The 15,322-nt window shown below is 38.0% G+C and overlaps 1 protein-coding gene across 1 annotated transcript; it reads left to right on the forward strand.

Moving 5' to 3' along the window:
• Window positions 1–1,456: 1,456 nt before the first annotated feature.
• LOC125240677 (protein zwilch-like) lies at window positions 1,457–15,014 on the forward strand. The gene is made up of 14 exons (XM_048148685.1): window positions 1,457–1,654; window positions 1,749–1,806; window positions 1,889–2,030; window positions 2,603–2,843; window positions 3,201–3,365; window positions 3,886–4,031; window positions 4,611–4,825; window positions 5,139–5,218; window positions 5,684–5,907; window positions 7,614–7,833; window positions 9,898–10,021; window positions 10,285–10,429; window positions 10,886–11,022; window positions 14,791–15,014. Exons 1-14 carry the CDS (start codon window positions 1,529–1,531, stop codon window positions 14,904–14,906), a joined length of 2,139 nt encoding a protein of 712 aa, XP_048004642.1. The 5' UTR covers window positions 1,457–1,528; the 3' UTR covers window positions 14,907–15,014.
• Window positions 15,015–15,322: the final 308 nt, after the last annotated feature.

Below are 15,322 nucleotides of genomic sequence, written 5' to 3' on the forward strand. Positions count from 1 at the left end.
GTAGTCCGCATTTATGTGAAAATGAAAGTGTAATTTCTTCATTTGTTATTTTAGAATGAATAATAAACATATTGTAAAATTCCCAAACCTTTTATACTTACATTATCTGCGATTAAATTTGGTTGCGGAACGGAACACTCGCTTCTCCTCAACTCAACAAAAACATATTTTTTTCATTAATTACTTAAAAGTCAAGTGAACCTTCTATATTTTATATAAATTTATTTATTAAAGAATCTATAAAAATAGCTTTTAATAAATTTCTATCGGTTTCATTTTAATATCAACTTTTTTCGGGGGGACAACTTTGAATAAAATGGCCCAGATTTCAAAAATAAAGGCGCGAATGTTAAATTTAAGTTAATGAATTTCGCTTTTTTTCTAGTAACTTTGTTTGACTAGCTACTAGCTACGATACCGGGGACGATAAACATTCGCGCCAACATTTTTTTTTAATTTGTCGCTTTTCTGTAGCACCGCAAATGGCTTGCTATTGGTATTATGATTATGATTTTGTGAGCCATGGTTCCCGTGAAACAACTAGTTTGCATGGGCCCAGTCCGAAAAATACATCTGAGTTAATTCTGAATTATTAGCAAATATCGTCACTAAAAAAGGCGCAAAGTTCAAACCTATAGAAGGGACGAAAAACCTACGCCCCTACATTTTTCATTGCCGCCTTTTTTAGGATTAAGATTTTTAGAAGCAAATTTTAAAATAAAAATATAGGTACGCGAATTGACTGCCTTTTGTTTGTCTCGAGTGAAGTTCTCTAGTCTCTTACAAGCATTTCTTTTGTCTCGGTAATAGGGTTCTAACTATGTAGTATGGTTTAAAAAAAGAACTAGTACTTACCTATGGAATAACCTAACCTAACCACAAAATTAAAATTTTGAAAAAACCCCCGACCGCGACATAGTGGACCGATTTTCATGAAACATGGCTAAGAACACTCCCGACTAACTCAGCTTTCAGACAAAAAAAACTAAATCAAAATCGGTTCATCCGTTCGGGAGCTACGATGCCACAGACAGACACACACACAGACAGATAGACAAACAGACAGACAGACAAACAGACAGACGGACAGACAGACACGTCAAACTTATAAAACCCCTTCGTTTTTGCGTCGGGGGTTAAAAAAGGGAGAGAATCATTACACTTCTAGTGCTGCCATCTGTTGCCGTTTTATGCCACTAATATTATCAAGATTGTAGTATTTATTTTTATTTTGAGTAAGTGATTATTTGTATTACAATAGTTTCATCAATCAAGCGTCCATAAAATTTTTAATATAGCCTACCTATACTATTTTGTTATAATTATATGTATGTTCGAAAAGTATGAAATTCATATAATATCTCAAAAACTAGGAATCCGAACTTAGTCTTGAATTGACGTCTGTCATTTATTAAAAAAGTACACATTTATTCTTATTTCAAAATTAAATTTATCGTTACGAACAAGCAAAAGTAAAACAAAATTACATTTATATTATTTTTTGTTGTGATTGTTAATATTAATTAAAATGAACAACGCCCTCCAGCCAGTTATAGATTTGTATCCTAAATACTGCATAGAAAGACAAAAATGCCCTAGCTATGTTGAAATGTATACAAAGAATTGTAGTGATGTTATTATGGTGTATTTAAAGGTAAGCAATCACTTTAACTAGCTAAATCTGTGAGTAATAACCAAAACAATGGAATTAAATAATTAAACTTTTAAAAAATTGCATTTTCTCTCAGGCTAAACAAAATTTTCTGCCTGCGGACACTACTGGAAAAGCAAGTCAAAATCCAAAAGGTAAGATGAAAATACTTCTGATTTCTTTAATAATCTTTGTGAGCTATACTTACTTAGCATATTCTTTGTCCCGGAATTTCAGAAGAATTAGATTTAACTGGGTCACCCCTTAAACTGGACTCGAGTCTGCACACAATTTTGGATGATACACTCATATCAGAAGAAGCTCAATTGTGGAACAAGGATGAAAGCAGCCATGTACCTATCGGAATTGATAAGGCTAGGTCAGTTGTATGATTTTATGTATTTATTTATCATATGGTATATATCGTTTCTCTACTTTTAAATGTTTAAAAAGTCAGACTGCAGATATTCAATTGCAGTTGTCGACAGGGTCTTAAGATCTGCCAATTCTCCGCTAAATTTGGTGATGGGACACTCAAAGACAATGTGGTGTACCTACTGTCTGATCCGGGTCACCACATTTATCTTTTGTCAGTCAAGATTTACGCAATTTATATCTGTTTGCCCCTTTTTAAGTTCAAAACTCCTTTAAATAGAATAAAAATCATAAAAATGATGGTGGTTATTTCGCCCTGATTTCTGAAGTGAATTTCATAAGTGTTCTCTATAGAGCTACATTGCCACCAAGAATGTGTTAACCTTTCAAAACCCATATGTGTAAAAAGGTTGCCATGTGCCAATGTGCCAATATTGATTAAGGTGTCATTTAAATTTTTAATCTAGCAGCAGCTAAAAGGGAGCCCCCTGGGAAGCCGGCGGGGCTTGAAAGGTTAAAGAACTTATTCTTGTCCTTCTGTATTTTATTTAATTTGTTTACTGGTTTCTAATGCAGGGAAATAGCAAACCTTTACAATATGAGCATATCGAAGCTGAAATCCGAAGACAGCATACCCATGTGGTTAGTATGCAACCCCGAGTCTGAGGGTAAACCGTTACTATTAACTATACAATCAAATGAAGATCAGTTTTCTAGAGGAATTGTGACTTATGACGGAGCTATGTGCTTGGAAGAAGTAGATGTTGAAAATATCATGGAGAGATTTGCTAAGGAAGAAGGTCTGAATAAAGATTTGGTGAGCTTTAGTTTTTGTTTGAATTTAAGCTTTTAATTTTATAGAAGTCTCTCATTTGGCTGTTAATCTAATACACACGGACTGTTAACCTCAGTTCCCATACAATTTACAGCTGGGTTGGGTGAAGGGTACATCTCAACATCTACATAGCTGGAACTAGGAATTCTTGGTTCTAGTACTGTACTTGCAAAGAAAACTTATACCAGTTCTTTTAGTTCCAGTCTGTGTATATCAACCCTTAAGAAAAGAACTGAACAGCTAAAGCTAATGCTGAAATCTTATTTAGCCTTTCAAATATCCCACTGCTAAGCAAGACTATTGGCACCTCCAATTCATGTTTAATTTTATAAATTCCAGGTTGACATATCGGTGGACTGCAAGTATGTGCTCTCAGGCATCTCATACAGCTCCCGCAATACTGATGAGTTACTGAATGCTCCCCATGGAGGAGTCACGGAGTTGCACTGTGAATGGACGGGAAATACACTTATAACACCCTTCATAAGCTGCAAAGTGAACTTTGTAAGTGCAGATTTCAAAAAAAATTAAGCAAACTGTTGTTGGAGGGCTGTCGGGCTGTGCAATTGTGCATGTGTCTGTTATTTTCAATGTTACCAGCATCTTTGTTATAGCTCAAACAATATTAGAAACCTATTTATTTTTACCCACCATAGAAGTAATTGGCAATCAAACTTGAATCAAAGCACAATGTATTAAAATTTTGTATTAAAATCAAATGAAACAAACTAAAAGCAACTCTGTTACATTTCTTTAAGATTTAATTTTAATTGGCGGTGATTTGTAATAGGACATAGGACATTGAATCACACTCACAAAACCCATGACTTGGTTGTGATGGACTTAATTAAATCTTTTTAGATGATATTGAGTGGCTCAGCATGCCACCTTTAAAGGCCCAGGAGTTATTAATATTCATATACACATTTTAGAAAGTAATTACATGTGTCCAAGTAAAGTTGAATTTGGTGGTATTCACAGGTTATCTTTTTTTTTAACTAAACCATGAAATTATATATTTCAGGAGCAGGAAGTGATAGTAGGACATTTGGCGAGCCCCTGCAATGCCATCTGGAAATCTGTGTACGCCCTGCACAATATCAATCAAATTTTAGTGGACATGACAGCTGCTGGCAGCTCTTCTGTCAACTTGGAGACTGCTCAAATCAGGTAAACATTTGCTCACATGTATAAGGTAGGAGCCATATAACGAAATATTAGCCGGATCCACACATAGCGACGCACGTCGCGAGGCAAGTTCCTCGAGAGGCAAGCGTGCTATAAAAGCATGTCTCGGCCAAGGCAGTGCGCGTATTTTGCTCGGTTAGACAGGTCTACATGGACGTTTTCCGAGCGAGAACATTGCCTCGCGAAGAGCCTCGCTGCGTGTAGACTTAGCTATTAGCCGGGCCCACAATCACCGCACGCCTCGCGAGGCAATGCCTCGCGCGCAAAACGTCTGTGCTCATGTGCGCACGGTTGCCTTACCAGAGCAAATTTCAGTGTGGAGCCGGCTATGTACATATGGCCAACCAAATAATCAATTTTATTTTAATTTTATTATTCAAATTAGTTACACAGCATAAAAGTAAACCAAGACCCTGTGAATCATTGGTAAACAATATAAACAATACATATGGCACATAATGAATGTTAAGTGTTTATAAATCAAAACATGTATTCTACATATTATACACTATCTGTTATTCTTTTCAAAGTTTTTTAACTTGACAAATTAAAATATTTCAGATTATCCAACCCAAGCCTAAAATACCCGAACAACTCCAAGCGCCTCAACCAGCTCCTAAACGAGACAGAAGCCTATGCATACACCGCGCAGTACCCTGAAGGTGGCTGCGTTTGTGTCACCGAGAACACCACTACGCTCAAGCAGTGCCTGTCTGTTATGAATGCGCAGGGCTCCAGCAACGACTTTACATACAAACTGTGGGACATATTGAGAGGTACAGTAAACTTTCAATAAGATTTTTAATATAGATTATTAACAATACTAATAGACAAGACAGAAGCCTACGCATACACCGCGCAGTACCCTGAGGGTGGTTGCGTTTGTGTCACCGAGAACACCACTACGCTCAAGCAGTGCCTGTCTGTTATGAATGCGCAGGGCTCCAGCAACGACTTTATATACAAACTGTGGGACATATTGAGAGGTACAGTTAACCTAACCTAACATATTGTCAACGATATTTTTCACTGTGTTGTGTACTTTAAAGTATATAACTCCTAAGCAATCTTGTATTATGTTAATTCCAGATTGTGAAACAGCAGAAGAAGTGGTGACGTTGCTGTTACAGGCCCTCAAATTTATATCCAGTGGAAAGATAAGACCATTCGTAAGTACATACTTTGTAAAACATTAACATTTAACACCACAAAAATGAAAAGGTACCTATGGTTTCCTATGAACGTCATCAGCCGCCACATAGTATGGCACTATTAATGCCATACTATGTTACTAGTAGAAGTCCTGTTGTCTTCTTCACACGTCAACATTGTCTGTTTGTGTCTATTATCAACTGCTCTTAAGTTAAATTTGACCTATATTTTCTCAGTTTTAAATGGAACTGAAACTTTGACTGCACAGGTCAGTTGACAATGTAATAATTATTGTGGTAGTTTCAAGCAGATTTTATTATATAAAAACATGAGGTGGTCATAGAACAACACAATGGTGTCAATGGTGTTCGGCATTTTCAAATTTATTATCTTGATGGGTTCATTCTCTGTGAAAGGCATGTTTGTCAACAACTTAAGTACTTTGTATATGTTCAGTTTTAATGTAGTAATTTGTATTTCAGATTGATGCAAACAACAAGACTTACCTATCCAAGTTGGTACTAAAGTTATCCCGCGGTCACTCCCAAGCGTCGAAAGTCCTAAAGAACTTACGGGCCAGCCCGCCACAGGCTCTATCGCTGGTCGCGCAAGTTGGAACTGAGAAAACCATGTGGGAATACACGAGGGTCATGAGTCTTCTAGAACATTCCTTCTTCATTGCTGGCATCTGGACGAGCGATAACAGGTACTTGATGCTTTTCAAGATTTAGCCGTAGAGGTTCGGTCACTTCGGGAAACGACCGGGCTGTCAAGAGAGTGTTCTTGGGTCGGCCGGCTGGTGGCCGTCCGGCGGGTCGACCCAGGTATCGCTGGGAGGACAGTGTGGTGGCGGATATGCGTCAGCTTCAGGTCAGTGACTGGCAAGAGGCTGCGCAGGATCGGGACAGGTGGCGATTTCTCGTTTCGGGGGCCAAGATACACTTTGGATCACTGAGCCAAAATAGTTTACTTTTTTTTAGCCGTAGAGTTTTCTTTGTAATCAACTTTCATAGGTCTCCTAAAGTCCCTAAGAACTTACAGGCCAGTCCGCCGTAGGCACTGTCGCTCGTCGCGCCTTTATTGCGGGGTCAGAACGATAACAAGTACCTAACTAATGCCTTTCAAAATTTTACTGTAGAGCCTTTTCAACCAAATTGAATTATATATCCTCCTGACCGGTTTCGGCCACAGCGACTGTAGGTTCTGGTGCTAGGAGTTTTTCATAGATAGATAGATAGAATACTCTTTATTGGCACACCTCAGCAAAAGATACAGTGGAGACAAAACAAATGATTATAAATAGAGGCAGACAACAGGCGGTCTTATCGCTTAAGAGCGATCTCTACCAGACAACCTTTGGGTAGCGGAAATAACAAACATAGTCAAAAAGAGCAGGTGCTTCGAAATAAAAAATAAAAAATCATAATTATTCTAATGTCCAACACACAAATTGAATAAACATACACATATAAGAGAATATAAATAGACTTACATAAACATACTTAAATAGTAATATACAACAAGCCAGATATATATAGTATCAAACCAAAAATATACAGCAATCATACCAACCACAGAGTAAATATAGCAATACGATCACTAAGGGAGAGATAGATAATGTTCTTTAAGCATTTTTTTAAAAACAGAAAGAGATTGAGCCCGTCTAATGCCCGGAGGTAGAGAGTTCCAGAGTCGAACAGCTTTGAAGGTAAAAGAGGAGTTGTAAAATTTTGAAGAAGAAGATGGGACAGACAGAAGTAGACAGCAGGACAACCTTACAGAATTAAGGTAACTAAAACGCCCCTTGAGATACTGGGGAGTTGTAGGAAGGAATAAAATGCAATACAAGAGGGACAAGATATGAAAGTTACGACGATAGCGAATAGGGAGCCACTTGAGCTGTGAGCGAAAGTGAGAGACAGTCATACTTGCGTAACCCAAATATGAACCGAATGCAAATATTTTGGATGCGCTCAAGTTTATTTAGTTGGTCCTCCATTAGGTCAAGATATGAAACGTCAGCATTCATTTGGGTTATTATCATTTTTTTCCGCTCTCTGGTGTGCCCTAAGATGGCTCGCGTATCCAATCTTTCTGCTAAATACTCGCGCGCTAACTCTCAAGCACCTAAATTCCCATAAAGAGGCTTAGTCAAATGAGTTAGAAATCAGACCACATTTTGAACCATACAGGCGTCATCTTCCTACTGTGGCAACGTTCAGATTAACATGGAACAGAGTTGCAACTAGGTGGTTTTGCAGCTGGGTTTTGTGCTTAAATATTTTTTCCGCATGGTATGCTTATCGGACCAACACAACTAGCTATTTTGCGCGCGATTCCATTCATCTAGCGCGACTTCTACTATTCTTAGTCGTCACAGAGTTCCTCAATCTTTTCTGTGATTTTTTTCAGAACTCACGAATCAATAGAGCAAATAAACCAAACCATCCAAGACATGACAATGTGCGGTGAATTCTCCCTGAACCCATTCGAGACCCTATCATCTGGAGACCACTCCATCCGACTTGACTCACAGTCGTTCTATGAGGACGACCCTCACGAGCTCACTGTGGACGACTTCGCTTCGCTCAAGAAACATGGCCTTGTTACTGAGAAGAAAGACGTTAACGAGGTAAATTGAGACTCACTGCTCTAACCCTAGAGACCCCCACACCGACCGACTGAACTCACCCCAGGCATTCTCGTTTCCTCTTCCATGTATTTTTGACTACTTGTCTATGTTATGTCACGTTATAGTTCTCTTCACGACTAACTTTGTTCGAGAAACACGGTTTTATGATAGAATAATTTAATCCAACGAAGTAAGATAAACATGGAAGCCGCCTTTAAGGTAATGTTCTTAAAGGCGGCTTCCATGTTTATCTTACTTCGTTCAAATTCTTGGCACCGTTTAGCACACATACACAATTACGCCTACATTTCCACAAGACAATATCTTTACAGGCCCTGTAATCAAAACTGGTAAACAAAACAATAGTCATCTCTTTTATACTAATGCACACAGATAAGTGTAGCTGAAATGCATATAATGTCACTAACTAACCAATCAGCGATTTTATTCGGCTAATAACCTTCTTGCTGTACGTACTGGCAGCTAAGAATTCGCGGTTCATATTTGACTAAAATTTGACACGAAAAGGGATGGGTTTATGTCATACATTAAAGAACCAAGCCAAAATAATTTTAATTTTTGCATATTAAAAAATAACTACATAATTAATTTGTCGTTATGAAGTAACAACCTACATATGAAAATATTAATTATGTCGTATACGTATTCCGCTATAATAAGTATTTTTATGGCTAGATAAATTCAATTTATATCTGTATATCAATGTATAGTCACGTTCAGGTTGTTGTCAGTTGCCATCTATTGTTAACAGGTGTTAAACGCAGGCTTTCATTTTATAAATTTTACCTTTTTAAATATGTAATTACTTAGATGTCGCCACCGAAAGATAATAAACATAGAACACTACTTTCAAACAAAATGTCAGCCGAAAAGTGGTTCCAAAATCATAATACGCCGTACTGACACCGGACCACAGGTCACGTCTATTTCTGTTCTACAACCTTCTAAATTACTTAACACGTTCAGGGACGCTTAGTGACGTCATCTGTCATAGACCAAAGGAAACAAATGACTACGCGTATGCTATACCATACGTGTCCACGAATGTGTTCAGATTAAATAAATAAATAAATAAATATTATAGGACATTCTTACACAGATTGACTGAGTCCCACGGTAAGCTCAAGAAGGCTTGTGTTGCAGGTACTCAGACAACGATATATATAATATATAAATACTTATATACATAGAAAACATCCATGACTCAGGAACAAATATCTGTGCTCATCACACAAATAAATGCCCTTACCGGGATTCGAACCCGGGACCATTTAAACCACTATGCCGGTGACACAAGGTCTGTGATCAAAATAATCGAACTCCTATGCCACTGACACGTACCTACGTGTGTTTAAACAAGTTTACTGGTCTATGTCGGCCGCACAGCAGGCAGGCAAGCATGGTCGCGCGATAAATAATAAAACATCTGGCCGTCCCTATCGCACTATATATTTAGGGGGGAAGGTCAGATGTTTTATCATTTATAGCGCGACCTTCAACTAAAAACTTCATATCCCTATACCGCTGGCATAGGAATAAAAAATTGACTTATGCCAGTGGCATAGGAATGAGAATTTAGTAATATCTACCGGCATAGTGTAGGCATTTAAGTAGTAAAACAGTGCCGATAAGAAACGCTTCGAATAAAATTATACAAAAATGAAAGTTTTTAAATATCAATGGCTATTAAAAATATTGCATAACATCATCCCCATACAAAAATAGCTCGTACAAAATAAATCGAAATAATTATGATCCTCGCCAAATTACACATGAAACTTAATCCCATATTTTTCTCCGTATTTGTTGGAACGACTAGCACATGATATTACAAAACAGTACGGCATATTCTTTTTGTAAACATATATTCTAAATATGCCGTACTACAACTGTTCCTACTGGCCGCCATTAGCGCACTGACAAGCTCCGTGGCACAATATTGAGGCCCCGCCTACCGTGGCACAATATTCGTGGGGTCATTTTTGAGAGCTCTTTAGACATCTAGGTATATTAACAATCGCTGGTTTAATCTGATTGTTCCAGGTGCCTTTAATATCAGACGAAATCGATATCAGCCCTTGGAAGAACCTGCTGATGAAATTTGCTCAAGTCCATGTGTGCTTGGAACATTTGTACCGAGCGGAAGTTTGTCTGCGAGCTGATTTCAGTAAGTTGCTAGGGACTATTTACACAGAGCGCTCCCATTCAATTTTAGTTACACTGTGGCCTGCTAAAGTTACTTTCCGATCAAGTGCCGAATTATGCATGCGATTTCGCCTACCGTGTAAATTAGCCCTTAGTAATAAGACCACTAAATTCAGAATTTTTACTTATTAGTTATCACCAGTGACAAAATACATAAGTAGCCTAGACCATTGGTACGAAAAGTACTCTCATAAAATATTAAATGGGTCATATTTTTGTTCTCAGCAAACCTAAAACCAATTGCCGCCCGCCTCTTAGAGCACTACGTCTCAGAACGATCTCCTGTCAAGAACGTCGGGCAGCTGATCAGCGACCCAGTACAAAGGACATCCATGCCAATCACCAACAACGTGGTTCAGGACCATCTCAAGTATGTTTACGTTCTATCCATTACCATCCCAAGTATGTTAAGTTTGGAGGGCGCAGTGGTGAAATGAAAACTCCTCGATCCCAGTGTGCTCTCACGAACGAAAAAAAGGGTAAGATGCCGGAGTGGGTTTAGTGGGTAGCATTTCTCCCTTCTCGCCAGGGAAAGGGAAAGCTTTGTTTTTCCGGAAACGTTCGTATTCGTCATGCTAATTTGCACGTTCGCACGTTGCCGTAATAATACGAAGGCAAATCTTTACTGACTACATCTGTAGAGCACTACGCGTCAGAACGGTCCCTTAGCAAGACCGTCGGGCCACTGATCAGTGACCTGCAGCAGACATCCATGCCAGCAACAAGGTTCTATAACATCTGAAGTATTTTTACATTTCGTCCTCCTATTCGCAGCGGGAAAGAATTCTTACTTTATTTTCATTTTTCTTTACCATTTTTGCTTCAGGAAATCTGCATTCTGGTACCGCATGGTGTTGCAGAGGAAACAGAAAGCAGCCGATATGGGAGTGAAAAGAGAGTCTAAAAGAGTGTATGTCTTCACTCAGCTCCCAGTGTTTCCTCCTTCTGTATGGCAGAATTTAGGTAAGTGGTGTGAATGTGACGATTTTGTTTGAAAAACACCATTTTTGGCGTTGACATATATTATTTAATCAATGTCGTATCTATGTATAGCTAATATGTATCTTAAAATTCTCTTAATGTTCGAAAATGAACTTTGAGTCGTAATAAGTGATATTATGTGAGGGAGACTATTTTTTTTAATCCTGTAGCCCAACGTAGTATTACTCCAACGCTTTTCGATTTTACTCAATAGCCCGGTTCATTTAGATTTCATTAGTAACTCTCAAATAGTCTTTACATGCAGGCGGGTGCTGCCTCTTTCTGTATGCATGCCTCCCATAACATGGGCAAAGGCATCATCCGCTCGGTGGGTGCACCATTTTGTGAAAGGACTACGTGTTAGCTTTCCAAAGATATACATCAATATAAATTGGCATTAAGTAGCTACCAAACGACCGTACCGCACCGTGACCTTGAAATTATTCCCGTAAGGTTTACTCTTTCTCACTTACGTGAAATAAAGTCGCGGTGCGGTGTGGTCCCTTGTTAGCAACTTTACAATGGGTATTAGAGATATTACATACAATAACACTTGCATTCCATAAAGGTGCAATGGGCAGGCAGAGTACATGAATACTCACTGTCACTCTTGGCAAATTAAGGGGTTGAAAGAAAACGAAATTGTGACACTGCAGATTTAGAGATATAGTTTTAGCAAGGACGATTATAAAGGACCAGCAGAGTCCATACTAAATACCGTACCCCTTGGCAGCCGTAAATCTATGTCACTAGATGTCACTAAAGTGTCATTTGAATAAAAATGACGTTTTTTTTTTTTAAAATACGCACGCGGTAGTTCAACGGCATTACAAGTGATACAGTGAAAAGTATATAGATGACGCTAGGGGCCCGTGTCATGTTTCAGTCCCTGTTTACAACGCAAGCCATCGTTTTTATTTTGAATTATGACAATCATGCAAAAGAGTACCATACTGTCAAATTTTCTATCTCTTTCATTTTGAGCGTGACGTCAATGATTAGTAATATTACTTTCAATATATTTTTTCTACTCCCGAACTGTTATTCGTCATTTACAGGGTCGTGCATAGATCTTTAAAACCCAACATAAAAGTCTATTCCTAAAGCCAACGTCCGCCGGCTTTCAGCGCATGCGCGCAGTATCGAAAAAACTGAAAACGCATTGTTTAGCTTTGTAACCATGGCAACGCATTGTTATAACGATACTGCGCGCGTGCTGAGCTGACAGTGCAAACCTTTGCGTCAAAATAAAGGAAACAGTATGAATTTTACGAAAGTTATTCAAGAAAACTATTAAAAACTAAGTGCATAGTCGTAGAAAAAGTATTGTATGCAACGGTATTTAACTGAGTCAAAAAATACTCGTGGCGTCTTAATAACAATTTTCAGCTTCGCCTCAAATTGTTACCCACGCCACTCGTCTTTTTTGACCCCCTTTAAACGCCTGTTGCATAAAATACTATAAAATTTAGATTTTAATGAGGCCATTTCGAACGGTGTTTATGATAGATATCATGTTGACAATCAATCTCCTGACCGTCTCGCTCATACCAATCCTATCCTATATTTGAACGAGTGTGACCGAAACAGTTGAGTATTATTGAAGATTTTTGAATGTCTAAAATCTTATTGGTAGTTGTCGAAAACCCGCTTTTTCCATAAAGTGTTGGCGCGACGTCAAGTGGATGATAGGCGTACGAGCAAGTACGCGTTGGATGGTCGACTACTATGCGCAGCGGTTTTTACGCGTACTTACGGTGACACACAATCGAAAAAGGTCGTCGAGCCATAAGTACGCATACCTGCTCGTATCGTACGTTTATCACCCACTTCAGACTGCGTTTCGATCGGCGTTTAGCGACAATGATTATCAGCTGGCTTCATGGCTTTACGAACCTTAGCTCGGACCATCGAATATGAAACTTATAAACTTCTTTATACACAAGGGTATAAAGAAGTTTATAACCAGGTGCTCCATGACACCATTGCACCAATCTGTCGCCAGCACCGCTACACTTCAACGGCCAAGTCACACAACATCCATACTAATATTATAAATGGGAAAGTGTGTGTGTCTGTTTGTTTGTCCATCTTTCACAGCAAAACGGAGCGACGTATTGACGTGATTTTTTAAGTGGAGATAGTTGAAGGGATGGAAAGTGACATAGGCTACTTTTTGTCTCTTTTTATATCCCCCCACTTCCTTAGAATGGAGGATGGAAGTTTGTGGAGAGATTTTCAAATTTAACGCGAGCGAAGCACGGGCAAAGGCTAGTTAACTATAATAATAAAGAAATCGCAGTAAGGAACTTTATGTAGCTTCATTACTTTTAGAGATAAACAAGCAGCTCCATCGAGACGGCTATTTTTTACAGAATGTTTTTGGTGGGATATACATAGGCATAGGTATATAACACTAACAAGGTATCTATTGTCTTAGTCCGTTTTCACATTATCCGATCCGATATCGGATGTCGGAAGGATTTAAATGGAAAAAATCCAAGATAGCACCTGTAATGTATGGGGTATCAGTCCTACATCCGATATCGGATCGGATAATGTGAAAACGCATTTAGTCTCATTAATTATTACTTATGTCAGAGTTTCACTAATTAATTAATTATTTCCTTTTATTAATTTATTATCTCAGTTTAGGTTTATACGAGTACCAAACGAGTAGTATACGAGTAGAAAATATATTACCAAAACAATACAAACTATCATTAATTTATTATGAAAACGTAATCCAAAGATTCCAAAGTGCCACACCTGGCGGCTTAACTATACGCGTTGTGTCCAAGACGAAGCCTGACCGACGAAGCTAGCAAGTCTCTCTACATGTTAGCTGGTTTGACAGTACCATTCACTGTGATTAACTGATTACTCAGATTATTATAAGCAAAATGATCTTCGAATGAACTTTCTGGACAATTGAGATGCATGGGCGCAGTCGAAACCAGCTCGCCCCTTCAGCCGTGTCCCGTTGAAAATCGGAAAGATTCTTTTCCTTATCACATTTAATGTTTAAAAATTGGATTCGCCTTCTGTCACCTAAACTGGTAATTTTATGTATGAGGTCATTGGTCATACAATTATTAATTTATACAGTTATTAATTCTGTATCTCTACTCGCATTGCTGCTGCGATTCTAAAATATTTAATATCCATATATTATGAATATTCAATAAATCATACAATGACATCTGTGATGTGACATGGATGTCAGATGTCACATCTGTTGGCACAATGATTGCGTTTTGTTGAACGTATTTGAGCTCAACATATAGGTTTATTATCACTAAGTATATTTATATTAATGAACAACGAAACGGATGTGACATTTTCCTAGTCCACCAACGTCATCTAGTCATTTTATCTGACAATAATTAGACAACATGCGAACAAACTTAGCCAGTGAAGCAGTCACAACTACGTCGAGGCCGACCAAAAAATATAATTTGTAAAAATTGTGTTTTGAGCCAATATTTTGATATTAAAATAAAGTTTTTTGATAGTTATTCATAGTATAATATAAAAACAAGTAAAAATATGCGTGAAAATATGTTTTTTTCCACTCCCGGGTTACGAAACAACGCCATCTAGTTTTAAAGCAAAAACTAAGCTTTTTTCAGGGGTACGCTTTTTTGTATGGGCTATATCAGTCTAGTATTAAATGGTCCTTGGTTTTAGCAAACAATAGTTACACATGCAATTCCTGAGTGCAAGTATTAATCGAGCTTTATATTTCAGAACCACCAGCAGATGAAGTAGGCGAAGTCACTAACATCGGGGTGGAGGAACTAAAGTACCACATCACGAAATACACGTACATTTGCAACAAAGTCAAAAATAAACTGCCTTTCTAAATTATATATACCTGAAGATTTCATATTTTTTTCAACGTTAATCATGTGCCTTAAATACCGTAATAATGTATCTTTAAGAACAACTTAGTAAATAAAGGAATTTTACACATTTTTACTTCCATGTTCATTATTTTTCTCCAAGAAGGTTTTACATCACCACGTTCGTAGAATTTTTCTTTACTTGGTCGAAAGCGACTACGAACAGAGAACTCAGTGTGTTAAAATTGTACTTACCTACTTTTAGGTTCATGGGACCATTTGGACATGTTTTAATTTTCAAATAGGGTTTCCACTGGCCACATGTAACACGCGCACGCGTGTTCAGTGGAGACATGGCACTCAAGTTGATATTGTAAAACATGGAACATATTTCGATTAGTTGCAATTACCCGCCAGTCGACATTGTTGTTTATATA

The sequence above is a fragment of the Leguminivora glycinivorella genome, chromosome Z, assembly GCF_023078275.1.
Source record: "Leguminivora glycinivorella isolate SPB_JAAS2020 chromosome Z, LegGlyc_1.1, whole genome shotgun sequence".
Taxonomy (NCBI): Eukaryota; Metazoa; Arthropoda; class Insecta; order Lepidoptera; family Tortricidae; genus Leguminivora; species Leguminivora glycinivorella.

Bases quoted from the DNA above. Each gene is read 5' to 3' on its own strand.
- LOC125240677 (XM_048148685.1), top strand. From the start codon at position 1,529: ATGAACAACGCCCTCCAGCCAGTTATAGATTTGTATCCTAAATACTGC. The intron at 2,031-2,602 runs GTCAGTTGTATG...TTTCTAATGCAG, and splicing joins ATCGGAATTGATAAGGCTAG to GGAAATAGCAAACCTTTACA. The intron at 11,023-14,790 runs GTAAGTGGTGTG...TTTATATTTCAG, and splicing joins TTCTGTATGGCAGAATTTAG to AACCACCAGCAGATGAAGTA.